We start from the raw sequence: 21,133 nt of genomic DNA, 5'->3' as shown, positions 1-21,133 counted from the left end.
GCAGAGCTCAGAGAACTGTGAGGACTCCCCCTGCCTGTCAGACTCTGCCTGGGGACAGAGATGGATGGGTAAATGGTGCTGTGGGAGAAATTTTACCTTCAGATCAGGCTGTTTGACCCTTGCACTGCCCCGCCTCCACCCCCACTCCCTGAGGAAGGGGTAAAATGCAGAGAATGGCTGACTGGCAGGGTCTGATCCCCAGCATCGCTGTCTGGCCTAAGCCCTGTCCAGCCATTCGGCCTGCCCTGGAGTGAGAGCGTCGGTGTGTGGGAGCTGCTCTTGCTTGTTTCTCCACCAGGCCTGCCCCAACACTTAGCCAGTCCCTGGGGCCAACACAGTTCCTCTGTGGTGACTTAGAAGCTTCCATTAGCTGTCCAAGCAACTGTGTTTCCACCCAGTACTTTTGGCGCTTGAGATTGGGGGGTGGGGGGGAGGGAGGGTTATTTAAAATAAATAAAATCCAAGGTGGCAGTAGAGGATTCCTTTTGCTTTAAAAATCTTTGGACTAAAAAAAAAAAAAATGTTTTTTATATATAAATATATAAAGTAAATTGTTATGTAACTATTATTGTTTCCTGTATGTTCTAATTTCTGTTTTATGATGTAATTAAAGGAAATAAGCTGTGAAGACTTTTCATTTTGCTGCAGAAATAGCCTGACTTGTAGCTAAGATTCTTAACGTCCTTGAACCCTTGGTGTGTAAAGGCCCCCGAGGCTCAATCTTTTTGGCATCTTTATTTTTTTTTTTTTTACTATCCTTTAATTAGTACTCTTCATTAATTTTTTTTAAGTATTTAGTATCTTTTCAATAGCCTTATTAATATACCACTCCACTTGTCTCTAAGAAGAATGGAAGACATAAATCAGAGTTTCTAAACAACATTTGTCTTAATTAATTTGATAGTTCAATCTGAGTCCCTTATCTGTGCAGAGCACTGCCCTTAGACTAAAAAGGAGTGAGGGAGTAGTGTAATGGTTAATCAAATAAATTCCATGTTGACCCCTCTATCTCAGTTCTTGGCCAGTTAACCCCTCTATCTCAGTTCTTTGTTGGTAAAGTAGGGACAACAGTACTTGTAGAGTTGTGAAGATTAAAAGCAATAATAGTGGCATACAGTAAACATGTTACCTGCTTTGATTTCTTCATTTCAGTATCTAGTCTGCTTGGAGGCTCCTAGCTTGAAAGATAAACAAAGGCTAAAGGCAGTGGTGCCCCTATCCTTCTGTGAAGAGAGGGACGAGAAGTAGAGCCGGATCAGCAGCCTCGATTTAGATCTCAGGGTGTCTGCCCTGCCCTGAAACACCCCTGGGGAGCCCTGTGGAATCATGAGCCTCACTTGAAATCACTCATGCTGCATGAGGTAAAGGCCTAGTCTGGATTGGTCATCTGGGGCCGACGGGGTCCCACACTCCCTTCCAGGGGCACAAGCAGATGCCTGCCTGCTTCCTTGTCCTTATTGAGGCAGCCTTGGCCTTTGTGGGAGGCAAGTTCTAGGTCTTTGAACTTCAATATGCAGATTCTCCCTTCCTGTCCTTTAATCCTGTTAATCAGTTCAGTCAGTGTTTAAAGTCTTCCTCCTGCCTACCCTCCCTAGCCAGAGGTCAGCAGGTTTAGGACTCACCAGAGATGATCAGTAAATGACAAATGGGGTAAATGATTAATAAAGGCATTTGGGTCTGTCTTCCACACCATGCACACATGGGTTTTTCTTTACAGTGTGTTTAAAATTTTCCATCAGAAAGTTTTAAGGGGAGGGGGGAAGGAATGGAATAAAACATGGTTTAATATCACTTACTAAAAAGTACCTAATTTAATATAAAGTTGGTTTTCTACATGGAAAAAAATACACAGAAAATTAAGTTTCAGGTAGATGATAAACCTAAAAATGAAACACAAAATTAAGATTTTAATTCAACTACATTACAAAATAAAGCTCTGTAACCTCACTGTTCAAGAATAGCTATAGTTGAGCAGCTTGGGGCAAGAGTTCCTTATCCATGTTGCCAGGGTGTTGGCCTCACAGGCTTAGCCAGCTCAGCTCAGCTTGTCTCGAGTTCCAGCGACTTGCTGCTGAGCAGAAAGAAACATGAGCCTGGGGCCTGCTTGTAGAACACATGATGGTTTAGCTCTTCACCTGAACCCTGGTGAAGCATCTGAGGATTTTAACAAGGCTTCTGGTGAACATAGGACCCCAAAGAACCAGGCTGGCACCAGTCTCCTCCTCTTGAGCAGGGCACCTCTGGGCCTAGGTCAGAACCAGGTAGTAGCCATCTGGATTCTGCACTGAAAGCAGTTAAAGAAGAAGGGGCTCTAGTGAGATGAGAGATCCCCAACCTATTGTGCTGCTCCCAAACATCAAAGCAGCCTGTGGTACACCTGCCACATCAAGTGTTCTTCCAGGGCCCCTGAGTCCAGCTCTTTAGGACCTCCCTGGGTACAGGAGCACAGAGGAGGGAGAGAGGGCAGACAGTGAATAACCAGAACCACCAGCCTGCTGATCAGAAGTGCTCTGCTCCAGGTGATGTCCAGCAAGCACCTGCTCTTGTGACCCGTATGACTGTTGATGGGGTTGAGACAGTGAGGTGGGGAAAGCATGGGCTTTCCCTCCTAATAACTCCCTGAAACTCGGGCATTTTCCCCTCATGAGAATATTGTTACTTTTTACTGAGCAATGAGTAGCTTTTCTGAGCTATATGACTCCTTTTGACACAAAGCTGGCGTGGAGCAGATGTTCACCACTTAGCCAGGGCACAGTACCCACGACACACCTTCAAGGAAACTTTCAATCTCATTTAAGAGACAATATAAGACAATCTTAACCTTTCTAGGGCCTGCCAGGCATGCAACCTCTCCCTCTGAAACCCCTACCTTTCTTCACCACAGCCACAAAGTATGATTCATCCTTAAGATTCTGAACCACCTGCAAGGGAGAAGGGGTCACTAAGAATTCTGTTCTTAGAGCCAAACAGGATAAGCTAGGGCAGAGACAGCGAGACTGGGCCCGAGGTTGGAAGAGTATTCCAGGCTTTGTGGGACCGTGCAGGGAACCACTGCCTACTTTACCTGGTCACTGAGGAGAATGAGGATGCCCCCGGGGCCCTGATGGAAAAGACGATGGATCTGATTGGCTGGGAGGGCCAGGAGTTCAGCCAGTTTCCCCAGGAGCTCTACAGCACTGAGTTCATCCAGAGAGAGCTCCTGATAAAAGCCTGGGGGTGTGGGCAGCACAGGGGCAGGAGTCAGTGGAGGGTGCCACTGCCCAGAGGGCAAAGTAACAGCTCATTGGGAGGCACCCAGATGGGGAGAAGGAGTAAAGGAAAAAAGCTGATAAATCCACTTCCATTTTCACTTCCCATTTCTTAACCTCTGGCAAAGCCTCAAATTGAGAGGAACCTCCAGTTTAAAGACTCGATGGGACTGAATGACTAAGCCCGAATACAATAACAAGATTATAGGGTTCTAATCCCTTGTGCTAATAGAATGACAAATTTGGATGGAATTTGTGGAGTGAGAGTGTAGAGCATGGAGGAATAAACCCAGGGAGACATACTGGAAGGAGAAGACTAGTCAACTCATGGAAGATGAGAATGCCAAGGGCATGCTGGGTCCCAGACCAGAAGAGGTTTCATGCAGCTACACCTGGCTTTCTTTTTTCTCAAGAGGCCAGAACCTCACCTGAGTCAGGGTTCTTAGGAGCCTCGTCGTCTTGCCTAGAGGTCTCCTGAGCAACATACAAGGTCAGCCGGTGTCGGATCGGCCTGGGCAAGAGAAAAGTCTACATTCATACCTGAACTAACAGGTCCCAGTTTTAGCCCCTTTGGGAGAACCCACCTCCTCCCAGGTGTCTAGGGAGAGAGGTCACCAAGATTTAGTGAACACTGGACCCTGTGGAGAGAGGAGAGAAAAATCCACCTTTACCCCCAGAAACTGAGTGATGTACACGGGATGGGTACAGAAGTCACAGCAACCTAACAAGCCCAACTCTGCTAGCCTTGCTCTGACCTCAGGCAGCAGGTTGCCCTCAGTTTTCTTACTGTCCTCCTGAGTTTCTTACTTTGTAAAAAGACTTGGGGTTAAGTAGTTTTTCAGGTGCCTTCCATTTAAACATTCTATGAAATGACTGCAGCTGAGTTGGTAAGTATAGCTACACTGGAAGGGCTTCCCAGGCAGCCCTAGTGGTAAAGAACTTGCCTGCTGTTGCAGGAGACAAGTTCGATCCCTGGGTTGGGGAAGATGCCCTGGAGAAGGGGCGTGGCAACCAAGTCCAATATTCTTGCCTGGAGAATCCTATGGACAGAGGAGCCTGGCAGGCTACAGGTCATAGGGTTGCAAAGAGTCAGAGGTGACTGAAGTGACTTAGCACGCGCACACTATAATGAAAAGGGAACCCTGGTCGGCAATGCCCAGCACCTGGCTTTGAGAGTATTGAAAAGGCGGATCCCGTCAGCAGCTCCACAGATCTGAATAAGGTCCTGGCGAGTAAGCTTCAGCAGATCAGTGCCTACAAAGTCAGACAGGGCTAGATTAGGGGAAGAGAGGCCAGGCATCAAGGATGGCAAGGGATACAACCCACTGTAATCCTAGTATATCCAGGCATGGCAGTCAGATTTGGATTCAAATTCCACCTCTGTCACCGACTAGCTATGTGCCCTTGGGCAAGTTATTTAGCCTCTCTGAGCCCTGTTCTCAAGGGTAATGTATAAATTGTATGAGCTAATGCACAAGAAGAGAGTCTAGCAAGCATTGTGCTTTTTCAACAATTAGTTCTAAATAAAAGTTGAAGGACACAGAGCAAGCTAGGACAGACAGGCTTCCTGCCTGAGTGCCCTCAGTCCCCTGCATGTCTGGTCACTACCTGTGGACCAGATCCCAGCCTCACCAGTGAAACTGGCCAGCAACTGGCAGTAGCTGGAGAACCGGTGCCGATGCAACCACTGCTGTGTCTCTAGGATGGAGGCTCCGGGATTCAGACCCTGAGGCATAAAGAGTGGTCCAAGTAACACCATGGACCCAGGGGCTGACAACAAGGTGGAGGGGAAACATCCCTGCCCTTGGGGGTCCCAAGTCTGAGAAGGGAGGCTCATCCTGCGGGAGGGACATGCCCAATGCCATCAGGCAACCATTTTGCGATCTGTGGCCATGCCACATCTGTCCACCAGGGGGCAGGGCCACCCTATTATGGAAAAAGAGGGAGCTGCTGAGAAGGCTTTGGAAGAGTCGGGGGTGGGGGAAGACTCACAGGAGCTAGGCTGCCCCCCAAGGTGTCCAAGGCGAATGATGGTGAGGAGCAGAGCCTATGGGGGAGCAGAGAGTCTGGCTCGGGAGAGCAGGATGGCCAGTCTCCTGCCCACGGTTCCCTAGGCCTGTCCTGGTGTCACCCACATGTTCCCCAGAAGCTCTCTCAGTGGCACCCCTGGGCCTGCCCCTCGCTGGCCTCCTGAGTTGAGGGCTTCTCTCTTCACTCTCACCCCAGGGGCTGATAGGAGGTGTTTATCCTGCCTCACCTCTCCGGGGACAGGAGCTTGCAGGAGTGGGGAGAGGTCAGAGCAAAAGGGCTCGGAGGCGGGTGGGCCCCTGAAATGGGCTCTGGCCACGGTGAACACTGCGGGGCAAACAAACAGCAAGGTTAGCCTGGACATTCAGGCATGCGGTGGTGACTGTTGGCAGGCCTCGGGCCAAACTTGGTCCCCGCCCCAGGAGCCCCTCACAGGTAGATCAAATTTCCACACAATGAAGAGAGTTAAACTAGCCTCAGGTCTGGCTGGGGGAGTCGGGGAAGGCTTCCTGGAGGAGCTACAGCAGCAAGGGAGATGCTCCAGGACGAGGGAGCAAAAGGCGGGTGGTCGCAGCAGCAGGGCACAGGAGAGGCAGCCTGTGAGAGTCCGCTCCGGGGAACCGTCAACTGCAGGCACTACAGTCGCTCCGGGGAACCGTCAACTGCAGGCACTACAGTCTGTCCTCGCAGGAAACGGGGACTCACTGGTGTGTATGTGGGGGTGCTGATGGTCCTGCAGCGGCCGCAATACCTGAAGCCTCAGTCTCCCCACATGTACACTGAGGATGTTTTCTCCCCCCGGCCCCCACTGACCAGCACACATACCTCCATGAAGACGGTGCTCTCACAGGCTGTCTGATACTTGTTTCTCTCATGCACGGGCTCTTTCTCAATCTTCTCCCGGTCAGTTTTCAGTTTCTGGTCAGCTCCTTTGGGCTGCAGGAGGGTGACAAGGAAACGTCATAGTTCCCCTCCTTACCTGCCCACTTCTCATTGACAGGAAGGGCTCTGAGAAAGAGACCAAGCCCCATCCGTCTGTGTACAGAGAAGAAAACAGTCCCAGGTTCAGGGCCTGCAGGCTGAGTGAGGGTCCACCGCAAAGCCAAGTCAGATCCACACAGCCAGCAAGGCAGGGTGACAGCTCTGAGAGGGAGGGAGGGAGGGGAAAGGGCCCCGTGCTGCCCGTACCTTAAACACCTTGACGAGGCAGCCAGCTGAATGCAGGTGCTCCAGCGGAAGCTCCTTGTCACTGGGCTTGAAAGTGTCGATCTGGAGGCGGAAGGGGACGCCTTTCTCCCCACCTTTTTTCCGAGGAGTGAACTCAGTGCTGATGCAGTGAACCTGAGATGGGAAAGAAGGGTGACTATCCAGGTCCTGCCCACATTCAAGGGATCTCACCTGAAACCTGTTACCTGTCAGCCACAGCAACGTTCCATCCCCAACCAGTGTCTATTCTTAAGGCATAACTTATTAGGTTCTTTACCTGGTCCAAAATCCTTCAGTGGCTCCTTAAGACTATGAGAGGAGAAGCAAAGTCCCTGACTGTGGCATTCAAGCACCTTAAAGAGTCAAGCCTTTCTGCCTGGCTGCTCTTTCTCCCATCAATGAACCCACTGACCCACTCATCTAGCCTACTTATCACCCCAATACACCTGCATAGCTATCTCTAGAGTCCTCTACTGGGAAAGCTCTCTTTGCTCATACTTGAGCCCATACATTTCATTCCAGGGTAGGTACCAGTTCAAAATTTATCTAAATTGAGTGTCCTGTATTTTATTTGCTAAACCTAGCAGTCTACTCTAGGAAGCCTTCCTGACCTGCACAACCACTACAGTGGTTGTGATTGCCATCCCGCAATCTTGTGAAGAACAGTTAAAGAATCTAACTTTACAGGTAGGGAAGCTGAGGCTCGTAGAGATTACATTATCCGGGCAAGGTCCATGCCAAGAAGTAGTGGAACTGAAATTGTGCCATATCCACCTGGCTCCTCGTCCAGGTGCTTAGAGTACAGAGGACATTCAAAAAAGGGACTTATATGTGAATTTTGACAATACTTTTTATTATAAAAGGAAATCTATTCAACATAGAAGATGCAGGGGGGCTTCCCTGGTAGCTCAGCTGGTAAAGAATCTGCCTGCAATGCAGGAGACCCTAGTTCAATCCCTGGGTCGGGAAGATCCCCTGGAGGAGGACATGGCAACCCACTCCAGTATTCTTGCCTGGCAGGCTACACAGTCCATCAGGTCGCAGAGTCAGGACTGAGCAACTAAGTACAATATAGCACTGAAAAAGTGCAAAGGATACGGGCATCTCCATCACCCCACCTCTCAGAGAGAGTACTGTTAACATTCAAGTATTGTTTCTATATTTTCTCTGTGCAAGAAAAAAACACAACTTTTATATACACACTTTTATTTTTGCAAAACAGAAATCAAACATTAAACACAAGTCTGCATTCTGCCTTTACGTATGTGAAAGCAGTTTCTCTTGTCATAAAATATTTCCGAAACATCATTTTAATGGCTACACAATTTCCATTATAAACTACTAAACACCTATTTCAAAGTCCACCCTTATCTGATGGACATTTTGATTAATATCTTTTAATATAAAAAATGGCAGGGGCATGAATAGCGGCTAAAGGTATGTTTGTGTACTTATTCAACACTGCATTTCTTGAGGTAGAACTACTGGGCAAATGAGTATGAACATTAAATTTAATAAAATTTGCCCACATACCTACAAAACAGATGCATCAATTTGCATTCTCGGGACATGAGGTTGTCTGCTTCTCTAAAGCTTACCAAGAATAGTTTTAAGAGTCTTTGCCAGTGTGTATATGTGTGTGTGTGTGTGTATATATATATATATATATATATATATAGTTGTTTAATCGCCAAGTCATGTCTCTCTGTGACACATGGACTGTAGCCCGCCATTGCTTTGTCCATGGGATTTCCCAGGCTAGAATACTGGAGTAGATTGCCATTTTCTTCTCCAGGGGATCTTCCTGACCCAGGGATTGAAGGCATCTCTCCTGCATTGGTAGGTGGGTTCTTTACCACTGAACCACCAAGGAAGCCGTGTGTGTGTGTGCATATATACATGTAGTTTTAATTAGCATTATTAACATTGTGTGAGTTTGAACTGTCTACATTTATTATCAATTTGTATCTTTCTTTATAAATTGCTTATATCCTTTGCCCATTTTTCTATTGAGCTTTCATCTACTTTTTAATATAGGAGAACTTTTTATGTATTTAAAATATAACATTATATACGTTATATGTGGCAACTGTTTCTCCCATTTGATATCTCTTTTTAATTTTGCCTATACTTTGAAGACCATTACTTTCTATGAAGCTAAATTCTGTCCTGTTTTGTCATTTCTTCCATCACCTTAATGTTTAACAAGTCCTTCCCTATGGTGACATTCAATCAACATTTGTCCACCTTTGTTCCTCATGGTGCTTTCTGGAAGTGATTCATTCTTATTACCTCCTCTGACCTCCACCCAAGCTCACTTTTCTTTTCCATATAGGCTGCTGCCACCCCCATCCGACTTCCAGCCTCCTTCCTGTCCCAGCCTCAGACTCACCTGCAGGAAGAGAGAGGTCCTCTTGGTTGGGTCCCAATAAAACTCCACAGTGTTCAGTTGTGAGGGCAGCACTTGAGGTTCCAGCACCCCCATGGACAGTGGGACATCTGCAGGCACAGATTGGCAGGCAGGGAGCAGGGCTCAGCCACCTCCCGTCCACAGGGGCCCCTAAGCCAGACAGCAGCCCTGAAGGGCCCTGGACCCTCCCCAGGCACCTATGTCCAGGATGCGGTCCCCAGGCCGGCTCCACCTCCACCCGTCCAGCTGCTGCTGCTCGCTGTACTACAGGCGCCGGTCGTGGAAAACCACCCGCACCACGCTCTGTGGGCACAGGAGGGCGCCGGGGCATTTGGGAGCCAGCTCCCACCTCTGGGACAGGCCAACCTTGCCAGCCTCCCCCTTACCTTCCCTCCCACCTGCAGGGGGCAAAAGGACTTAGAATAACTAGATCTGCGTCCAGAGGCCACCTGCCACTCCACAAGCAGTGAAACTGAGGAAGTAACCTAGAGCTTCCGTTTCCTCATCTGTAAAATGGAGGTGTTAATCCCTTTGCACTCAGCCACTCTTTCTTCGCAGCACTTAGCAGTTTGCGATTTGTAAATCAACTTGTAATCTTATCTAAATTGTTCAATGACCTGTTTGTCTCAGTAGAACGCAAGTCCCCTGAGGAAGGAAGCCACATCTGTCTCTTTACCTCTGAATCTCTAGTGCATAGAACAGTTTCTGGCAAAGAATGGGAGCTAAATAAAAACTTTTTTTTTTTCCCTGAGAGATGGAATCGTGTGTGTGAATAATGCTATGTAAATATATTTCTAAATCCTGGTTCTGCTACTTACTGGCTCTGTGTCCTTGAGAAAATACTTCACCTCACTGTGCCTGTTTCCTCAACAATTCCCGCCACCACTGAGCTGTTGTGAAGGTCAAATGAAAAGGTGGACGCGAGAGGGTTCTACTTGAGAATGACATCACTGTTATGACACTGGCTTCCTGCCAGAGGGAGAGTCACAGCCGGCCTTTGCCAGTTCTGGGAGTGGAGGCACTTGCCTTCAGCAGCCGGGGCTCCTGGGTGGCATCGACCAGTTTGGGGTTGCAAAGCATCCGTACCTCATAGGACTGGCCTAGGAGAAATTGAGGGGAAGTGGGCACCCCTCTCAGGGGCAGAGCGGCTGCCTGCCACCCCCAGCCCACCCCGGGTCCAGCCTCCCACTAGCACCCCGCTAGCCCCTCTCCATGCCCAGGCCCAGCGCACCCTGGTTCAGGTAGGTGAGGGTCTCCTCCTGCTGCTTCACGACCGGCGAGGTGGCCGCGCAGAGCACGTACTGTAACGCGGGGCAGGGCTGCTCCACTCGGAGGATGTTGGCCAGCTCTTCCTGCTTCAGGTAGGGTAAGGGCAAGGCCTCCCTGCCAGGGAGAGGAAGGCACAGCTGGCTTCTGCCCTGTCCACCCCCTCCTCCAAGAGGCTTTGACTCTTCCTGCCAGATTCTCCTTCCAGGGAGCCTACAATTTGCTGAAGCAGGTACCCCTGCAGCAGCCAGGGCCTAAGGGGTCCCCATTCAGCTCCTCTGGCCTCCAGCAGACCTCCCTTAAGGTGCAAATCCCCAACACGACAATATTTGCAAACATCTGCCATCAATTACTTATTTGCAACCGCAAGGCCTGCCTGACTGCCAGTGACCGCCCAACATGTGTCCTGAGCGGGTGGGTGGTTAGGGTGTTTCGAGATGTCCTGGGACCCACTAAATTCCAGGTACATTTGACCATTTCCCAGTGGGTTCGCAAAGAGTTGGATATGACTGAGCGTGCACGCACTGACCAACCACCCCCCAAGAGCAGGAAGCCCATCATCTCCAGCGTGAAACAGGTGGCCCTACCGTGCCCATCACAACTCAGACAGGGCCTTCCTGAGGGCTGGAGGGACATCATCTCCAGCGTGAAACAGATGGCCCTACCGTGCCCATCACAACTCAGACAGGGCCTTCCTGAGGGCTGGAGGGACATAATCTCCAGCTTGAAACAGGTGGCCCTACCATGCCCATCACAACTCAGACAGGGCCTTCCTGAGGGCTGGAGGGACATCATCTCCAGCGTGAAACAGATGGCCCTACCGTGCCCATCACAACTCAGACAGGGCCTTCCTGAGGGCTGGAGGGACATAATCTCCAGCGTGAAACAGATGGCCCTACCGTGCCTATCACAACTCGGATCAGGGCCTTCCTGAGGACTGGAGGGAGGGGTTCTGGCCCTTACCTGAGCAAGCTGCTTGGTGGCCCAGGGTACAGCTCCCCAGGGCTCGGCCACAGGTGCTCCGGCTGGTTGTGCCAAAATAGCATCTTGGAGAGTGAGCAGGACCAGCTGTGTCGCAGAGAGCTCAGCACAGGGTAGGGCTGAACCCCTTGAGCCATCCACCTGGGGCCCCAGGCTTTATACACAGGCAGGGACACACAGAAGGGTGGGGCAAGGCTTCGACCCCTTATTGGCTGAGCAACCAGGGCTCCAGGAAACTCAGGACCTGTTACGTAGCCCAAGCTGGGAGGGAATCGGGAAATGATGTCCCTAGGGCTCCCCACCAATCATTAACTCAAAGGGGAGACAGTTTTGCAGCAAAACCAGTCACAGGGATGGATATCCACTAACCCCACCTTCACCGTTCCCCAAGAGGCCCAGGAACCATGAGGGGCACCCTGGGGCTAAGAGATTAGCTCCAGATACATAAGCCAAATTGATTCCTGGAGACCCACTGCCTGGACCCCTCACAGGACGCTACAGGGGACAAGAGAAACAGACACACTGCATCACGTGGACCTACAAAGGGCCTTTGCTCCCCCTGGCCTCCCCCCAGCCTCCCCCCATATAGGGGCAGTGATGGCCCAACACCTGTCCTGTCACTGGGGGCTGCCTAGCTAGGGGACTGGAGTTTACAGAATATAGTTCAGCTTGCTGTGGAAACAGCTCAGGGGGTGCTGATGGGAGGGAGAGCACACCTGTGAGGAGGGGGTGGGCCTGGGAGTGCCCCCTCCTCAGGGAGGTAGAAGGAGAGGAGGTCCAGCTGGGCTGGTCGAGCTGCCTCTCCTCTGCCCTGGGGCTGGGGGAGACTGTGTTTACGGACGGCCCCCTTCCTCAGGCTCAGCCCCTGTTGTCTCTGTGCACAGTCAGCCCTGGCCTGCTGCCCCCACCTCCCACTACTGTGTTTGGTGTAAACAGATAAGGGCGTTTCAGAGAGCAGAGACAGGGCTCCAAAGATGTGGCCTGACCTCATGCGACCCTAACTATCCAGGCTTTGTGATTCTGGCAGCCCCTCCTCAGAGGAAGGGAGAAGGAAAACCAAAGAGTATGCCACCCTCCCCGCCCCCACCCCACCCCACCCCACCCCACCCCCCAACCCCCCACACGAGCTGGGTTCCTCCAGGCATCTGGCCCCGGATCCTGTACCTACATTCTTCTCCTATGAAGCCAGACCGAAGGAGAAAAGGGGATGGGAACATTCCTGCCAATGGGGGCCAAAGAAACTTTGAGTCCCCAAGATCCCTGTTGAGACCCCTAAGACTTCAAGACTCACCCACTGCCCAAAGTTGGATTCAAAGCCAGAAGATCCCCACCATGGGACCCTCCAAGGTTGGACAGAGCAAGATACCAAGAAGGCCAGAGGCAGGGACTCGGCAGGGTCAGGAAGGGTCAGGAGGCAGGGCGTGGCCCTGGTCTGGGTGGAGCAGGATGAGGGAGTGGCAGTGGGGAAGGAAAGAGTAGGCGGTGGGAGGTGGTTGTTACAGAGGATGGAAGTAGAAAAGGCGGAGACTGGTGTGGGCCCTCAGAGGAGACCACCAGGAGCTGGTTTGGGGAGGGGGACGGCACCACAGGCATGCAGTATCTTAATTCCCCCTCGAGTGACTGAACCCGTGTGTGCTATAATGGAAGCCTTAGCTGGACTGCCAGAGAAGTCCCAAAGCATGATATATTTTTTTAAGGTGGATTTTTTTTCACATCCAAACAGCTCTGTCATTGTCTAGGCATGGCATAACTCGATCCTAGTAATACCCTTGGAGTTATTCCTTACCCTAAGCCAAGGAAGTAACTAATTTTTTTTCTGTAAAAATTGCTAAGGAATAATTCACTGTCTTTCTCCGATAATCAAAATTTTTTTTGTTTTGTCTTTTATCCCAGGCAATGTTCTTACCTGAAGAGTTAGAGTGTAAAGCCTACTGCTCTGTCAGAGGAAGAGGGGCTGAGAAGAGTGTCCCTCATCCATTCACTGAACCTACCTTTTAGTAGTAAGTGAAAGTTGCTCAGTCGTGCCTGACTCTTTGAGACCCCAGGGACGGTAGACTGCTTGGCTCCTCTGTCCATGGAATTCTCCAGGCCAGAATACTGGAGTGGATAGCTGTTCCCTTCTCCAGGCAGGGACTCTTCCTGACCCAGGAACCGAAGTGGGGTCTCCTGCATTGCAGGTGGACTCTTTACCAGCTGAGCTACAATTATAAGCCAGTAGTAGCAGGGTGATTTCCTTTCCCAACAAACTGTTTCTGAGGCTTCCAGGTGCGCAACTCCACAAGGCATCATACTGAACAGCAGCCCCCTAGAGTTTGAAGATGCACAGACCTATCTTTGAGTCCCCAGTCTTGTATTCCTGAGAGTTCTCACCATCAGGAAGTCTCACGTTGGAAAGGTATTCGGTTCATGTTTCAAAGTTACCGCCTCCTTTTTTTTTTAATAATATATTTTAAAATTATTTATTTATTTTTGGCTGCACTTTGTTGCTGGGTGTGGGCTTTCTCTAGTTGTGGAGACTGGGGACTACTCTTCGTTGCAATGCGCAAGCTTGTGCCGCTGGGGCTTAGTTGCCCTGAGGCATGACTCATGTCGCCTGCATTGGCACAAGGATTCTGAACCCTCTACCACCAAGGAAGTCCACTTCCTCCTTCTTAAAACCCTTCTGCCACACAGCCAGTTGGCATTTATGTTCTCCATGTGTCTCAGCCCTTCACCAAATTCCTTCACATCTGACATGCAGTTTTTCCTTTGTTCACTTTGCTTAATGTTTATTTCCCCATCAGAGTGGAAGTCCCTTGAAAGTAGAGACTAAGAGGTGGGTTAGTGTTTAGGTTTAAGACTGTTTCTCAAGACAGACCCTGAGTGCAAGCACAGCTGTGTGGCTTTGGGCAAGAAACTAAACCCTTCTGAGGTTCATGCTGCAACTATAAAAAGGGGATGATGAGAACCTCTACCCCACAGGGCTGGGTAATAATGAATGAGATAATAATTGAGCCCTCAGTAAATATAGGTGTTTTTTTATCTATTTGTTGTGGCCGCACTGCATAGTGTGTGGGATCAGGATCTCAAGCCCCTGACCAGGGACAGAACCCACATAGCCTAGAGTGGAAATGGGGAGTCTTAACCAATGGACTCCCAATATAGATGTCCTTTTCTCTGTATATTTCCAGTGCCTAGTCCATTATACAGGTTAATTTATTTAACACTTGAAAGCGTAGGTTTATTTATATAACACAGAAATGTAGAGGGTCTGCTTATTTAACAAACAGCTCTTTAGTGCTCAGTGTGACTTCAGAGCGCTTTTCCATCTACCTTCTAAGATAAATGCTATTTTTTTTCTATTATTCTATTATCACTGCCTCCCTCCCCCCAGTTATACAGATGGGGAAACTGAGGCTCCAAGAGATTAAGTAGCTACCTCAAGGTCACACAGCTAAGATAAGACACAGCCAGGGTTTGAACCCAGGCTGCCTGAACTACAATCCTTTCTCCTAATGACTGTACTGTATGACACACTCTGCCTGACAAATGTGTATGGAATTCTGAAACGAGTCTCCAAGCAACATTTCAACTTGAGGAGCTGGAGAGTAAAGTCTACTCCCCCTCCTGAAAAGAAAGGGGCTGATGTGGGGATCTGAATGATTCATGCATTCATTTATTCAACAGCTCTCAAAGAAGTATTGGAACCTGGATTCTGATGAGAAGAAGGACTTCTGACCTTTCTGAGCTTCAGCCTCTCCAGCTGCAAAATGGGGACAAAATACTTTCTGTTCCACTCCTGGCCCATGAGCTCTGAAGATGGGCAAATATGAATGATAGTGGCTGGGCTGCTGCGGTTGGTTTTGTAGAATGGGGGTGGGGGGGCTAATGATGGCAGAGAGACAGGATACAGGATTTTGATTTCCTCAGGTGTGGCTATGACTTGAGAATTCCCTTGGGATGAGTAGCAGTGAAGGCTGCAAGGAAACAGCTTTTCTGGGGTATTCGGTCTTCCAGGTCCCACTGCATGTTACAACCACCTCTTGAGGTAAGAAGGTCCCAATTACAGTCTGTGTAATTTGCCCAAGGTTATTAGCTAGTGGCCAATACTTTGGCCACCTGATGCGAAGAACTGACTCATTGGAAAAGAACCTGATGCTGGGAAAGATTTGAAGGCAGGAGGAGAAGGGGACGACAGAGGATGAAATGGCATCACTGACTCGATGGACGTGAGCTTGAGCAAGCTCTGGGAATTGACGATGGACAGGGAAGCCTGGCACACGTGCTGTGGTCCATGGAGTCGCAAAGAATCGGACATGACTGAGCAACTGAACTAAACTGATTAGCTAGTGAGAGTGGGCTGGACCCTGAGTCACCTCACTGCCATGCACCCAGGCCAAAACAGGACTCGTTCCTGGCCATCCCGTTAGAAGGCTCCTAGCCCACTACTCTGGCTCTGCTTCCATGTTGCTACCCCTGGGAGCCAGAGGGATCTTCCTACGACACAAGAATGACCATACCATCATCACTCTTGGTGACATTCTCAAGCTGGGCTATGAAAACCCCTGGGTAACCATGCCCATCTTCCAGGCATCAGTGGTACACAGCGGTTAATGCTTAAAATCATTAAAAAAATTTTTTTTGGCTGTGCTAGGTCTTCATCATGGCACTTGAGCTTTCTCTAGTTGGGATATATGGGCTTAGTTGCCTCATGGCATGTGGGGTCTTAGCTCTGTGACCAGGGATTGAATCCGAGTTCCCTGCATTGGAAGGTGGATTCTTAACCACTGGAGCATCAGGGAAAGTCCCTAAAATCATTTTTTAGTGGGAAAACTAATATGGATATTCTTGGAGTCAAAAGGAAGGCTTGCACAAACACTTAATTTAGAGCCATGTCTTTAAATTCCTTTCCAGTTCTGAGTGAACCACTTTGCCCACCTGCTCTCTCCTCACGCCCCATGATGCTTGTTCACCTGGGTTCCCATGAGTGAGTCTGAGGAGCCTGTTTGTGCAGGAAAACCCATCTTCCTGGCCCAGCACCCACAGCCATTGGTCCACTTTCCTCTGCGTTTCCCTCTCACTCCCCCTCTCCCTTGCTTACAGTCCTGCAGCTTCCAGAACAGTCTGTTCTATTTCACAGCTGGGCTTTGCCCAGGCTGTTCCCTCTGCCTTCCAGCCCTCTTGATGGCCTCTGTCAGCTCAGCTCAAGGCACATCTCTGTCCCCACTGCTCCCTACCCCCAAGTCTGTTCAGAGGGACCCCCTGTATTGTTGGCACTCTCTGAGTCAGGATTTACAAGAGGGCTTCAAACGCAGTAAACAGGCACCCCCGGAGCCCAGAGCCTCTCTAGGCACTTAGTAGGACCCCATGGTTTAGATGTCACAAATGCAGACTGTTAAAGGCCCCACCTACACCTGCTAAATCGCTTCAGTCATGTCTGTTTCTTGGCGACCCTATGGACTGTAGCCTGCCAGGCTCCGCTATCCATGGGATTATCCCAGCAACAGTACTTGAGTGGGTTGCCATTTCCTCCTCCAGGGGATCTTCCCGACGCAGAGATCGAACCTGCCTCACTTGTGTCTCCAGCATTGGCAAGCAGGTCCTTTCACCACTGGCGCCCCCTGGAAAGCCCACTAAACACTCCTACCCGAAAGATATCCAGTGCTGTTTTCTGTGTAGCCTGCAGGGGGCGGTGTGGGTCCAGCCTGGCCCAGGGAACTCCAGCGGCTGTTTCAACGGTCCCCAGCCAGAAAATCTCTGCCCTGGAGGAGTTAATGAGCTGAACACTAAGGGAGGAGTTTCAGGCGGGCCCCATCCTGCCTGCCTCAACCTCTCTTTAACATCATCACCCTCATGCTTCTCTCACTTAATAAAGCCAGTCACCCTCTCCTCTAACACCCGGATCCTGTTCCTTCCACACTTCATCCTCCCTCTTTCCCACCAGCTCTCAGTAGCAGTCTGCACCCCAGTGTGTGCCCAGGGCCCCTCTGCAGCAAAAGATCCTCCCTTAAGAGTTTGGGGGCCCTCGGTGCTCATATCTCCAAAATTCTAACCCCTAACAGCTCCACCCCATCCACTGGGCTCCACCTCTTTGCTCACCCAAAAGTGATGACATTGCTGTTGCCTTGGTAACAGATGCTTTGTGGGTGGGTATGGGGAGACTTCAGGACATCAGAGGCATGGGAGAGGGTGGTGGGCAAACTGGCATAGGGCCTGGGAGGGGCAGCCAGGGGTTATGACCTCCCCACCACAGGCTGCCATCAGCCTTATGTCCCCAGCCTCAAGGAGAACAGAGACCGAATAGAAGGGGCATCTTCTTGGAAAGAGAGGCATTCTTATTGGAGGAGAGGGAAACATCCCCCTCCTGTGAAAACAGGTCTCTGGGACAGTTCAGCCTGGTGGGGTGGGGGAGGGGCTTCACATGCTGGAGCCCATGTTGTGCCCCTCCAAGGAGCCTAAGGCACAGAGGGAGGGGGCAGCTCACTCAGGGCGTGTTAGGGACAGTGCCACAGGCAGTGGAAGGGTGGCTCTATGCCAGTGTCCCGAGCTCCAAGGGGTGGAGAGGCCCTCCTCCAGGCCCTGGGGACTTTGCTGTCCCAGAAGCCACAGCCAGGAAGTGTGTCAGGCACTTGCGTAAGAGCCTTCTATATTTCCATAAAATCATAATTACCGATGCCTGCCACGAGCCTTAGCTCATTAGAGCGGCATCTGCCTCTGGGGCCCATGGGGTGGGCTGGCAGGGGGATGTGAGGGAGATGGGACAAGGCCAGGCCTCTCACTGTGTTCTCTGCATTCCCAGCCCCACTGACCCTGGGCACTTTTCCTCATCCCCAGCTGGAGATGAGAACCCAGGCTTGGCCTCAACCATGACAAACTCCCCAACTTGGGAACCCCGATTCTAAAGCTGGAGGGAAAGGCCAGCCACTCGTGTGCTGAGCTTGGGCTGTCCTTGACAACCCATGAGGGCAGAGGCCAAAGCAGGGAGGGGCTTGAACTGAAGGTGTTTACAGGAGAAAATTGGTCAGTCTTATGGAATAGTGGTCAAAGAATCTCAACCCCCCAGTGGAGGGCCCTGGCGTCTTTCAGGCTGGTGATTCTTAATCTTGGGGGATCTTAGATTCTCTGAGGAGCAGAGGAAAGCTCTGGACTCTCCTCCAGAAAATGCTTATCCTCCAGAAGTTGATATAACTTCGAGGGGTTCATGAACTCCCTGAAACTCAACTACAAACCCAAGGTTAATAAGAATCCTTAAAATTTTTTAAAAATACAATAGTAACTATTATGTACTTTCTGGGTCCAATCATTTACTTATATTAATTTATATAATGCTCAAAAGAACACTAAGAGACCGACAATTATCCTCCGCATTTAATCCAACTCCCCGTTTCAAAATAATCTAGTCCAATTTATCCAATCTAAAGAGAAAGAAACTAAGGACCCTCCAGAGATGATGGACAGCTCTCTGCCCAAGATCACAGAGTAGGAAAAAAGGGCAGACCGTGGTGAGGACCAGGTTCTCTTAGTGTGCTGAACCTTGGCCATATGCAGATTTGAAGTCATCTGTCTATCCCATCATCCCCAGGCTCCTGAGAGCCCAGCAGCTGTGTTCATTCACTCAGCTCTCCTAGCAAGAGGCCTCCTGGTAGTTCTGTTATGACTTCCGGTCTGAGAGCCCTTTTGAGAGAGTGACTGCCACTCATCCTCCTGGAATGCCTTGCCCCTTGCTCCACCCGCCCCTCATTTCTGCCCTCCAAATCTAAGATGGACAGTGTGCCCCCAAGAGAAGCTAGCCCCGTTGCTCCCGCCCCAGCTCTGAGCCACTGCAGTGGGAATTGTCAGCACTGAGACAATGACTCAGACTTAGTTCATGAAAGATCGCTCTGAAACACGAAGGCTGTCAGCCAGAGAGGACATCCAGAGGTCATGGGATCCAGCCCCCTGCCTCCTCCATATTTGCTCTACCTTAGGCTTCTATTGCTGAGACCAGATGAGCCCCAGAGCCCACCGACTTCCCTGCCTTTCCTTGGTCCCCCATACCACTGATTCCCCTGAGAATTCTTTCCCATGTCTAGTCAGGGTCTCCTTCTGGGTTAGTTCTTCCATGACATAACAGGCTCCAAACAGCTGAGGAAAGTGAGGAAAGGAAGCTGTTTCTTCTCTCTGCCTCAGAAAAAGACCTAGGAAGAGACAAGTCCCCCGGAAAAAAGGAGAGAAAGAAGAAAATGAAAACTTTCTGTGTCTGCCTTTCCTAGGCTAAGTGGTATATTGCACTATCTCATTCATCCTCTGAACAATTAGCTGGGCAGAGTCTCCATTTTGCTGATGAAGAAATCAAAGCTTTAAAAGTTACCTACCCAAGGTCGAGTGAATTAGTGACTACCCAGTTATTGGACTCGAAGGAAGCCAGAGCCTCAGTTCTTTGGGGGGAAATAGAGGTACCTTCTCGGTGGCTCTAATGGTAAAGAATCTGCCTGCAGTGCAGGAGACCCGGGTTCAATCCCTGGGTTGGGAAGATCCCCTGAAGAAGGAAATGGCAACCCACTCCAGTATTCTTGCCTGAAGAATTCCATGGACAGATTAGCCTTATGGGCTATATATAGTCCATGGGGTCACAAAGAGTTGGTCACAACTGAGCAACTAACACACACAGAGGTACATACATCCCTCAGGAGGTCTCCAAACACAGAAGAAGCTTGTTTGTTCCAGCTCAAGAGTGCTAGAGATAGAGGCCTGATGATACCATCTAAAGGTGCTCCAAGCATTCTTAAGTCTGGGTTGCCTAGGGAGAGGTTGTTGGGCTGACCTGTGCTGGGCTGGCGGGAAGAGGGTGGCCCTCAGAGGCGAACAGGAGAGGCTGATCACGAATGGGCTTTTGGGGAAACTGGACTGAGGGCTGAGGTCAGGTTCTGTGGAAACTCCTTTTAGGAAAGCGAGCACTCAGAGAGTCTGCCATGTGTGGATCTGGAGGGGGAGGAGACTAAGCCCCCACAGCCACAGACCCGCCTGTCTGCCCTTGTCCTACTTCTGCCACTGGCAAATAAATCTCTTTCCCTAGATGCTGTAACCTGAGCAGTGCTCCAACTCCAACGTGAGCTCATCTTCAAGAGGCGGGAGAGCACGTGAATGGCTGTGTGCACGGGGGGGGGGGGGGGGGGGGTGGGAGGAGGGACACAGGGTTCAGATCCTCCTCCAGGGCTGGCATAAAGGCAGGACCCTTCTGAGTGCTACAGAGATGAGGAGGAAGGAGACTTAGACCCAGAAGTCTCTCCACCCGCACCCAGAGAAGGATTCTCTCAGTCTCCAACCTCCCTCCATTTTCTTGGACAGGCCCAGAGATGAAGGGCCAGAAGGGCCAGGAGGGGAGAGCAGAGAAGTTGAGGAAATGGCAGGTGAGCGACATGCATTAGCAGAGGTGGCTTCAGATCAAGTGGACAGAAGACTCTTTGGAGGGTCCACCTCTCCCTACCCCCATCTAACTTCACTTGTGGTAGGATCTTTAGGAGGGGGAATGTCTTGGAGAGGTTTGGGGACCTCAAGTGTGGGGACTGAGGCCTCTTCTCTGCTGATGTCCAGACAACAGGATTGGAAAGCCATGTCGTTGGCCTGCTTTCCAGGACAGGGCTGGCCTTTGACACATGGTGTTAAGTTGTCTATTATTTGCAGAAGAAACCCCTACCGCACAGTCCAAGGATGTGTACATTTGGAGAGAAAGTCTCCAGGGCAGAGAGACATCCAGTTAATGGGGTGGAAGGATCCCCACTCTTCACTCTCAGGAAGTCCTACCTTCATCTCATTCTCGGCTCTCCTTCCGCAAATCCAACCTATTTCTATCCTCCTCTAACCCTTCCAGACTCTAATATGATCTCCTGAACCTTCCTTCAACCTTGTCATGCTCCCCCACCCCCATTCCGGATTTTTCAGTGTGAAACTGCCCCCTCCACTTCTTTTGCCCTCCAAGCTCCTCCCCATCGTGTCGAGCCCCCCCCAAGCTCCGCCCAGCTCGCCCTCCTGGCCA

At 50.4% G+C, this 21,133-nt stretch overlaps 1 protein-coding gene across 1 annotated transcript; it reads right to left on the bottom strand.

Annotated features, from left to right (window-relative positions):
* Positions 1-1,781: 1,781 nt before the first annotated feature.
* On the bottom strand, positions 1,782-11,358 carry LOC138415166 (transcription factor CP2-like protein 1). Its single transcript, XM_069543363.1, is given in 15 exon segments — positions 1,782-2,284; positions 2,870-2,921; positions 3,065-3,210; positions 3,677-3,759; positions 4,412-4,502; positions 4,881-4,974; positions 5,241-5,295; positions 5,506-5,603; positions 6,102-6,212; positions 6,465-6,617; positions 8,875-8,981; positions 9,090-9,195; positions 9,919-9,992; positions 10,124-10,275; positions 11,122-11,358. Coding segments are annotated over 15 exon segments (1,515 nt in total). The 5' UTR covers positions 11,277-11,358; the 3' UTR covers positions 1,782-2,246.
* Positions 11,359-21,133: the final 9,775 nt, after the last annotated feature.

This window comes from Ovis canadensis, chromosome 11 (assembly GCF_042477335.2).
Source record: "Ovis canadensis isolate MfBH-ARS-UI-01 breed Bighorn chromosome 11, ARS-UI_OviCan_v2, whole genome shotgun sequence".
Taxonomy (NCBI): Eukaryota; Metazoa; Chordata; class Mammalia; order Artiodactyla; family Bovidae; genus Ovis; species Ovis canadensis.
The sequence above is the reverse complement of the archived record's forward strand: the minus strand, read 5'-3'. Positions and strand labels throughout refer to the sequence as shown.